The 9,929-nt window shown below is 36.3% G+C and overlaps 2 protein-coding genes across 2 annotated transcripts in view; both read right to left on the bottom strand.

The window, feature by feature from the left end:
- Positions 1 to 1,129: 1,129 nt before the first annotated feature.
- LOC135201264 (adult-specific cuticular protein ACP-20-like) lies at positions 1,130 to 3,249 on the bottom strand. Its single transcript, XM_064230135.1, has 4 exons — positions 3,145 to 3,249; positions 1,936 to 2,025; positions 1,461 to 1,601; positions 1,130 to 1,352 (listed from the first exon to the last, which is right to left on the bottom strand). The coding sequence occupies exons 1-4, from the start codon at positions 3,154 to 3,156 to the stop codon at positions 1,227 to 1,229; spliced, it is 369 nt and encodes a 122-aa protein (XP_064086205.1). The 5' UTR covers positions 3,157 to 3,249; the 3' UTR covers positions 1,130 to 1,226.
- A 4,543-nt stretch (positions 3,250 to 7,792) lies between these two features.
- LOC135201265 (adult-specific cuticular protein ACP-20-like) overlaps positions 7,793 to 9,929 on the bottom strand; it is a 2,516-nt gene continuing 379 nt past the window's right edge. The window contains exons 2-4 of the mRNA XM_064230136.1: positions 9,336 to 9,476; positions 8,800 to 8,940; positions 7,793 to 8,030 (exon numbers count right to left, since the gene is read on the bottom strand). Coding sequence (XP_064086206.1) covers positions 7,899 to 8,030; positions 8,800 to 8,940; positions 9,336 to 9,476 — 414 coding nt within the window. The 3' untranslated portion in view covers positions 7,793 to 7,898. The remainder of the gene's footprint in view (positions 8,031 to 8,799; positions 8,941 to 9,335; positions 9,477 to 9,929) is intronic.

Raw genomic sequence — 9,929 nt, forward strand, 5'->3', positions numbered from 1 at the left:
TTTACATTGATCTTTCCTTCCGTTACTGCCGTAAAAACTTCAATTTAACAAGGGCGAGATTTGCATCTTGCCTTGTCTGCTTACACAAATAAATTTTCCTCCTACATCATAGGTATTTTAATACTTTCATTCCTTATGCGTTCGCGCTGAATGAGTCTGGCATAGGAATAGGCCTGTGATCAGTAAGTATTTGAAGATAACCATTTATGTGCAATAAAGGAGTGATTGAAATCGCTAAAACCACGACGATTTAGTTGTGCTGTATGTCAGTCGTCAAGAATGAAAGTTAACGATGAAAATTTAATTTGTAGAAAAGATGGTTTTTCCCCTGATACTTTTATCCTAATGGTTATGATTTTATCAGGAAATGAAATGGTTAGATATAGACCTATGTTTGAAGGGCCTGAGGCATTCAGAAGTTAACTACTTATAATATTTCCCCTTTTTTTCACATCCGTACAAGAATTAGTCTGTCACTTCTGTCATTTTTCTCTATCTTAATTAGTGGTTCCTTAGGCTGAAATCTAATCAGTCGTAGGTAATGATGGAAAAGAATGCTGATGGTGATAAGAAAAAAAATCTGTGGGAGGCTGGGGCTGATGAGGATAGGTTTGTGGAGGGGGGTAGGGCGATTTTCAGTGCGAAACTCAGCAGCATAGTAGATTAGCTATACTCTGTTTTTTTCCATCTGTCCACCCGCCTGTGGTGCTCGCGTCCCGGGCTTCAAATAGTTACACTATGTGTAAGTTTTAGGTAAATGAAAGGATATCTGGGTGTACATTTGCAACAGAAAAGTGTTTTAATAATAATCCGTATGCTAATTACACCGTTAATATTCGAAATAGGATATTGTCATTATTGTTGAATATAAGCTGAATGTAACTATTTAATGCCTGGGACGCAGTGTTAACATGCGCCAGCACCACAGGCTACTGGACAGATGAAAAAAAAACGGAGTATAATTGCATCAGACGTGGCAATGTCGCGGAAACTGATGTCCAAGTGCTGTTGTTCTTGACCCTTTCTTGGTTAACATATTCTTTCTTATTTAAAATTTTCACTAACCTAAAAGCAGAAAGCTAAATGGATTATTCATAGGACACCATTTTGTAGATATGAAAGGAAAAACTATTTTTTTTAAACTTTTATTGAGCTTTAAATGAAAAAAAGTTCCATAGACAGAGCGAGTTCAAGATGAAATGGGATGCCGTTAGCGAGTATAATTTTCAGTGATAGCCGCCTCCGTTTTGATCGAAAACGACGGCTGGTCCGTAATAGGCTGGATGTTGGGCTTTTCCCGAGTAGCTGACTTTAGCCACGAATCCGTTGTAGTGATCGGCTGTGTAATCGACCTGTGGGGGAAAAGCGAATGCAAAAGTGAGATGCAGTAGATGGATTGCTTTCTCTTATATGAGATATTTTCTGTTCAGTTTGTAATGTGCGAAGAGCTTTTAACTCACGTGTTGTTTGCGACCGTCGGGAAGAGCGACGGTGTATGATCCGTGGACGTTGCCCTTTCCGTCGGACTTTTCGTTCTGTCCGAAATATGGCCCTTTGTAGTCGCCTTTGACGCTGTAGTCGAAGTAGTAGGGCATTGGAGCCTATAGGAAAGGAATTTAGCATTAACTTTACTTATATATTATATATAATATATATATATGTGTGCTATTATATATATATATATATTATATATATATATATATATAATATATATATATATATATATCTATATATATATATATATATATATATAATATAATATATATATATATATATATTATATTATATAATATATATTAATATTATATTATATATATTTATATATATGGCATGTATGTGTTTGTGCGTGTATATCACTGTTCTATGCATAGTGACAATTTTCAGCAGTATTGCAAAATAAGGGATATAAAAAAAAAAATGCTGAGCGTCATTTACCCCTCCATAGCCGTAACCATCACCACCACCGTTGCCGTAACCGCCTGGATGCGCCGTAGAGACGCTGAGGATGGCTACGAATACCACAAACTGAAAAGAGACAAATATTTCAGAAACGTTGTATTGTTGGCTATGATAATGGTTCCTTTGATGATTACCTTGAAAAACCGTCGGTATGTACTCGTCAGCACAAGTCACTCATAGTTCATTTCCATTGATGATACCATCTCAATCGAGTCTTCATATAGCTGATGTTTTCATGGAAAGGATATTCTTCTAACCTGACGTGAAAATGCTTTTAATTAAAATACGAATTAACTGCTTGTTTTAGCGTCTAAATTGAAACAGGATTTACTAACGTTTTCAGTTCTCTCTCTCTCTCTCTCTCTCTCTCTCTCTCTCTCTCTCTCTCTCTCTCTCTCTCTCTCGTAGTTTATTTTGGTAAATGGAATCAAAAAGAAAATGTTTAGGGTAATTTTTCCGCTCTACTCTTGTTTTTCCCACCGAACTCTCTTACCTAAATGCGCGCTGATGGTTTACGTTTTTAGTGACTGCTGCATTTGTTTTTCGTTTATTTTTTCCTAATTTGCTAATTTTTACTCTTCTGATATCAATTTGATCTTCTAAAAAATCACGCGCCTTTTCCTTGATATTTTTCGTTTAAATGCTGACACTTTGTTGATGCCGTGATGCCTAGCAGTAGGAAATGATAACTGAAGATCAATTGAAATGAAAGACGATGTTGCAATCAAAGCAAAAGTTCGAATGTGTGTAAGTATATCTTAGTTTTACCAGACCACTGAGCTGATTAACAGCTCTCCTAGGGCTTGCCCGAAGGATTAGATATTTTTACGTGACTAGGAACCAATTGGTTACCTAGCGACGGGACCTACAGTTTATTGTGGGATCCGTACCACATTGTATCGAGAAATGAATTTCTATCAACAGAAATAAATTCCTATGGTTCAGCATTGGCCGAGCCGAGAATCGAACTTCGGACCACCGGTTTGGTAACCGAGCACGAAATGCACTCGGCCAACGTGGAACAGAATGTGTGTAAAATGGGAATAAAAGAAATGGAAATATTAGAAGACAGTAGAAAAGAAAAGAGAACTGTAGTACGAGAAGCTTTCATGAGAAAGGAAATTGAAATGATGAAAAGGTTTGAACCTTGAAAAAGAAGAAAATTGACGTGGAATATCTAGTTACCAGTTGAAACATGTCGATGATTTCGTTCTTGGTGACTGAGACCGAACTGACGGCTTCAGCCGTCGTTTCACGTTATATACTGAACCTCAGCCTTGAGCAGTTGCTTTTTTCTTTTCCTTTATCTTTCTGTTTGTTGTCTTTCACCCACATTTCTGAGGCCTAGGTGGCTCTTTTATTTTTAATATAATGTCATGGTGGAAATTTAAAAGCTTTTAGTTTTTTTTTTTTTTTTAGTTTACTGTGTAATACAAACTTAGTTTTTACTTGTTATCGCGCAGTAAGTCATTCTTGAGATGATAGGATTTTAAATGGTAAAATTGTGAAACTTAGAAAATACAAGACTGTTTTTGTTATGCTTTGTTTTTGGTGAAACGTTAACTTTGATGATATATTGGAACGTTATTAACTTATTTTTGAATGTGCGAGTGATATAGGTATGTATATATTTTTTATCTTTGATTTAAGGAGTACTACTACTATTAGAATTGAATTTATATTAATTTGAATCGTTTACCCACATATTTTAGAACTTATTGTTTAGATAGAATGGTTTCCTTCCTTCTGTTGAATTTTTATACTGTGTACGGTATACTTCCCATTTAGCATCGTTTACGAATCGGTATTTTTATATAGTTGAACCTATTCTGCTTATAAAGTTACTTTGTTTACTTTTCGTTTTATTCAAACTTGCAAAATTCACATTCATAGCGTGCACTGTATAATTGCTTTTATTTCAGCATAGTATTTTGTTAGCGAAGAAGATTTCCATGAATCTGTTGGAGGTTCAGTTAAGAAATTATTTAAATGAAAAGATACAAGCACAGTGAAGATTTTTGCAATTAATATTAAATTCTCTACGGTATGGTCATGCACTTTAATGATCAGTAAACTGGTGTGATTATGAAAGGGGTAAAGCTTTGATGTGAAGTGGGTAATTTTGCCATAATTAGTGACGTGCTTGTCGACCTGTAGATCAAAGTCAGAAGAAATTAAAGTTATCTGCGAGTGCTGGCCAAGGTTACTACATCCTGGCTAGTTATTTGATATGACATATATCTTTTCTGTAAATTTTCTACTGGAACGAAGTGAAAATAATAGTAATAGCAAGGTAAAGAATGATTTTTTTCGACATCTAGACACGCACAGGATTAGGAAAAGTGAGTTCCGTGAATACATTGTTTGATCCCTGGATAGACGATCTTAATGGTTGACTTACTGTAACTTTTGTAGTTTGCAGTGAAGTGAAATTTTGCCTGTTTAATGTATTTAGTGATGGCAAGTAAAATTCCTTGAAATGTAAGATAGGGAGAATTGTCCTTCATTGCAGGAATTTGCCTAGAAACTTAAGGCAACACTTTCTAGAAGAAATGGCGTTTGTCTATGTATACTAGTCATTAATAAGAAATGTAACATTGAGTTTGAATTCCGAAATAAACCAAGAATTCTAAATTCAAGGAAAGATATCGATTCTCACTTGAGACCACCCGAATGAAAAAAAAAATATGCGAGAACGTGTGAATTCCTATATAGCGCTGCAGCGCTAGTGCTTGTTATATAATTCGTCAAGCTCTGCATAGAAATGAGTCGCTCCCATATACCATAGGGAGGGGATTTATGGCCCCATTTTCCAGGGATAACGGAAAAGGTTGAAAATGAATGTTAGCAAGAGTATTGTTATGGAGGTCAAAGGAAGCTAGGAAGTTGGAGTAGTCAGTGTTATATGTGTTGGCAGGGTTTGAAATAGTTTACTCATACAAGTATTTCGGAGTCTTGTAATGAATGATGGTGGTATAATCGTAAAGAAGAGTGTATCAAAGAATAATGAAAGCAAGGACTATAAAATGATATATTCAAAAGTTGTATTGGACTCCCTTTGAAGTTAAGGGTAAATACTGATGTTATATTTATATAGTATATAGAGTTAGAAGGGTAGACAGAATGAGGAATCTAGATATGGCGACTTGGCAAAATGGCAGGTCAGGTAGTTTGGTCCCCTGTGAAGAAGGAGGAGGATGGAGTGAGGAAAAGTGTATGCTTAGGAAAAGCGCCTCAGTGGCCTGGTCAGTATGGTGTTGGCGTACCACCTTGATGGCCGCGAGTTCGATTCTCGGGCATTCCATTGAGGTGTGAGAGATGTGTATTTCTGGTGATAGAAGTTCACTCTCGACGTAGTTCGGAAGTCACGTAAAGCTGTTGGTCCCGTTGCTGAATAACCACTGGTTCCATGCAACGTAAAAACACCATACAAACAAACAAACATGTATGCTTGGGAATGACTGGAAGGAAGGACGAAAAGGAGACCAAGAAAGTGCTCGTTAATTGAGGGTGGAAGAGGTATTGGAATGGAATAACCATATTATCCGGGAGGTGCTAGCGTGCATGATGCTAATTAGACTTCGGTCGTGCAGTGTGCATACGAGTGGTAGACAGGCTGGTGTTGAGCCCTCTCTGTAGGTATGACTTTTTATTTTGCGTAGGAAGATTATTTATCAAAGATTTTTATGACCGTTGTGTTTCTTCTAAAGCTACGCTGTTAGTGAAAACCGAATGCGCGCGCGCACACACACACACACACACACACACACACACACACACACACACACACACACACACATATATATATATATATATATATAAATTTATATGAATATATATGTACATATATATAAATTTATATAGATCTATTTTTATTGAGATATATATAGTATATATATATATTCATATGTATGTATATGCATGTTAGTATGAATGTCTATGTGTGTGGTGTACTCTCGCATAATCGTCAACTCAAAACCTCGGTGTAGCGTTTGTTATCTGTACATATATAGAATATTCCGTCAATCCCAGAACGAGTTCGGGTGCAGATTTTATTGTCTGGCCTTTTGTCTTACTTTGCATCTTAAACTGAGGGGATTTGTCCATGGTGGTTTTGTTTGTAGGGCCTTTGTCCTAGGTGTCTTTTGTCCTAGATGGGCTTTTGTCTGAGTCCCTTTGTCAAACTATCTTTTGCTTTTCGTTTTTTTTCTTTGTAGATTCATCTTTAGTTTGCTTTGGGAAGTGTGGCTATATCCATTTATGGGGAGATGTAGTTCTGGAAGGGAAAGTTTTTCCTAAACCTATTGTGACTGTGTCTCGTTATTAGATAAATCTCTCTCTCTCTCTCTCTCTCTCTCTCTCTCTCTCTCTCTCTCTCTCTCTCTCTCTCTCTCTCTCTCTCTCGCTTAGCATGTTATAGGTTTTGTTCTCGGTGGAGCTGCTGGTTTATTATTTGATTTCCCTATAACATATATCTACTAAAATGCAAGGAATGAATATTGTCTTTTATTGTAATAAGTCCTTAGTACAGTCATTAATACTCCCTCTTTAAGGGGCGGGAGATGACTGTAATTTGAGGAACTAATCATGCTTTCTAACTTAACGATGGCCAAAGGTTCACAGATTATGATGGAAGAGAGGCGAGTCTCTGATTTTAAGTCGATTCAAGTGTGCTAATATCTCGAGGTAATTGGAAATCTATGGAAGTTAAGTGGTCATCTGAAACTGGAGTTCAATGACGATATTAAGTAATCAAGATCTAAATAAGGTTATACGAAATTCAAATGAAATAAGACAGGGGAAATCTAGACATCTTGCTCTATTATTGGGTTATCCGAGATTCAAGTGTAATAAGGTCATAAGGTAATTCTAATTCCATTTAAAAATTGTTGAAAGCTGAAAGCCGACAAGATTGGAAGTTTATCCAAATTAGTAATTGATTCTTAGTGAAAATATGAGTTGCTGGGAAAGGGTGCACAGCAACAGGGCAAATATGCTCCGTATGAATAGTATGCTTTTCAGTAGTTAATCTTTTGCCGTATTTACATGGCTAAGCAGTAGGTATTGGATTCTCGTGGCTAGTATCTGTAGCTCGTCTATCCTTGTCTTAATGAACCGGTATTCATTTATATCGAGATCAGTCTATTTTTCCTTATTTAAATTACTGAATAGTTTTAATATCCAGGAAATGCAATAGTTTGAAGTGCATTTCTGTGTGGTGGTCGACGCCTTCCTGATGAGCCTTCTATGGAAACCCAAGAAGCTGCTGTGGAAATTTTGTACACTGGGTTTTTATCTGAGATTCACTAATCGAAGTTAACTTTGCTAGGAACTTGTCTTTTTTCCTGTCGTTCCACCCATTGTTAAGGGAAACGATGCATTAGTATAATATATATATATATATATATATATATATATATATATATATATATATATATATATATATATATTTGTAGGAAGCCACTAAATATCTCTTTCTGAAAGAGGGAGAGAATGTACTCTCCGAAAGCTTAAATAAAAACTTTCAATTTTTTCCGAATTTTAGTGGGCTTCCTACAACATATTAGAACACGGATAGTGTTTATCTTTACTATATATATATATATATATATATATATATATATATATATATATATATATATATATATATATATATACTGTTTGCTCTGTGTTAGCAGTTTATCCTTTTCCATTTTACGAACCTTCCATTATTTTGATACATATTTGCAATAATGATTATTTGATCATAATCCTCATGATCTCCAAATGTCACTTTATTCGTTCAAGTGTTGCTAAATTAGAAGTTGTTATGGTATATCTAAAAATTTCAGTCTTGCCGTTCATAAATAATTTTATTATTCACTGTAAACTCTGATACACTAGATACATATGAAATGGGTCAGATGGGAAGAGAATCAAGGTCGTTTGATGAGATTTCGTTAGTGATATCCATATCCACCTCCGTTTTGGGGGAAAACGACGGCCGGTCCGTGATAGGCCGGATGCTGGGCCTTTCCGGAGTAGCTGACCTTAGCCACGAATCCGTTGTAGTGATCGGCTGTGTAATCAACCTGTTAATGAGAGGAATAGGTAATAGTATTAAGCTGAGACCCGCTAATAAAAGGAATAAGAAAAAATATTAAGCTATGGCCTGGTAACAAAAGGAATAGGAAATGATAGTAAGTTATGGCCTTTTAATAAAAGGAATAAGAAATAATATTAAGTTAATGCCTTGGTAGTAAAAGGAATAAGAAATGATATTAAGCTATGGCCTGGTAACAAAAGGAATAGTAAATAATATTAGGTTATAACCTGTTAACAAAAGGAATAGGAAATGATAGTAAGTTATGGCCTTTTAGTAAAAGGAATAAGAAATAATATGAAGTTAATTACCTGGTAGTAAACGGAATAAGAAATAGAATTTAGCTATGCTCTGTTAGTAAAAGGAATAGGAACTAAAATTAGGCTATGCCTTGTTAATAAAAGGAATAAGAAATAAAATTAAACTATGTCCTATTAAAAAAAGGAATAAGAAATAATATTAAGTTAATGGCCTGTTAGTATAAAGAATAAGGAATAAAATTAAGTTATGCCCTGTTGATAAAAGAAATAGGAAATAATAGTAAGCTATGGTCAGTGTTCCTAATTCATAAATGGTCACTCGGGCTTCTTCCTAAATACCACATTAAACGAAAAGCAAGTAAAAACACAATCCAGGATTTCTGATCATATATAGAAGAAATAATGCAAAATGAAGTCCCGAACTCCAAAGATGAAGCGTTTGTAGGCTGCAAGCTTGGTAATACCCAAGGTGATGAAACGGAGGCCAGGCTAACTCACGTGTTGCTTGCGACCATCGGGGAGAGCGACGGTGTATGATCCGTGGACGTTGCCCTTTCCGTCGGACTTTTCACTCTGTCCGAAATGTGGTCCCTTGTAGTCGCCACTGACGCTGTAGTCGAAGTGGTAAGGTGTGGGTCCCTGATGGAAGTGCCATTGATGTTTAAATTCGATTTGGAGGTTTTTATCCAGTTAGAATAAGTTAAGTATATCTTAGTTTAACCAGACCATTGAGCTGATTAATAGCTCTCCTAAGACTGGCCCGGAAGATTAGATATTTTTACGTGGCTAAGAATCAATTGGTTACCTAGCAACGGGACCTACAGCTTATTGTGGGATCTGAGCCACATTATATTGAGAAATGAATTTCTAATCACCAGCAACAAATTCCTCAGATTCCACGTTGGCAGAGCGGGGAATCGAACTCGCAACCACCGAATCGGTAGGCGAGCAAGTGAACCACTCGTCCAACGAGGAACAGTTAGAAGAAGGAAGTCGGATATATGATATAAGGATTTCATTGTGTCTATACTTACTCCGTAACCGTATCCACCACCGTGGCCGCCTCCGTGTCCACCACCGTGTCCACCACCGTGTCCACCTCCGTGTCCACCTCCGTGTCCATAACCATCCGGATGGGCCATCGTGAAGCTCACGATAGCGAGGAGGACCAGGACCTGAGAGAAACGAGTCACTATAGTTGATTCACATCAACTGGCCTAGACATCAGATGCACGGTTGATGTGAATCTACTATAGGATATTATTTTCTGGCGTCTTTGGACGAGAAAGTCTGGTCCAGAAATGCCAATCTGGGGACAAAAATTTCCGACGCCAACAAAAATGGCTAAATTTAAAGACGATTCCTTTTTGAAAGATATTTTTAAGGGAGTTTTTATAGTAGGTGATTTCATCGTTGAAATGGAAAATATGTTTGAATTCGTTTTACAATTTTGCTGGGAAATTTGAAGTAACTGAAATGGGGAGAAATCCATCAGCTTTGTGCTATGCAGAGTAATTATTGGAGATTACGAATTGATACACAAAAATAATCATTCTTTTCGGTACTTATTCAAACGAACGTTAATTAACGGGCTTTTCACTTTTGTAAAAAAAAAAAAAAAAAAAAAA

The sequence above is a fragment of the Macrobrachium nipponense genome, chromosome 28 (genome assembly GCF_015104395.2).
Source record: "Macrobrachium nipponense isolate FS-2020 chromosome 28, ASM1510439v2, whole genome shotgun sequence".
Taxonomy (NCBI): Eukaryota; Metazoa; Arthropoda; class Malacostraca; order Decapoda; family Palaemonidae; genus Macrobrachium; species Macrobrachium nipponense.

Coding starts and splice junctions, on each gene's coding strand:
- LOC135201264 (XM_064230135.1), bottom strand. Junction 1,602..1,935: donor ATGGTTACGGCTATGGAGGG/GTAAATGACGCT, acceptor CCTTTCCTATAG/GCTCCAATGCCCTACTACTT. Junction 1,353..1,460: donor CCGACGGTCGCAAACAACAC/GTGAGTTAAAAG, acceptor TTTCCCCCACAG/GTCGATTACACAGCCGATCA.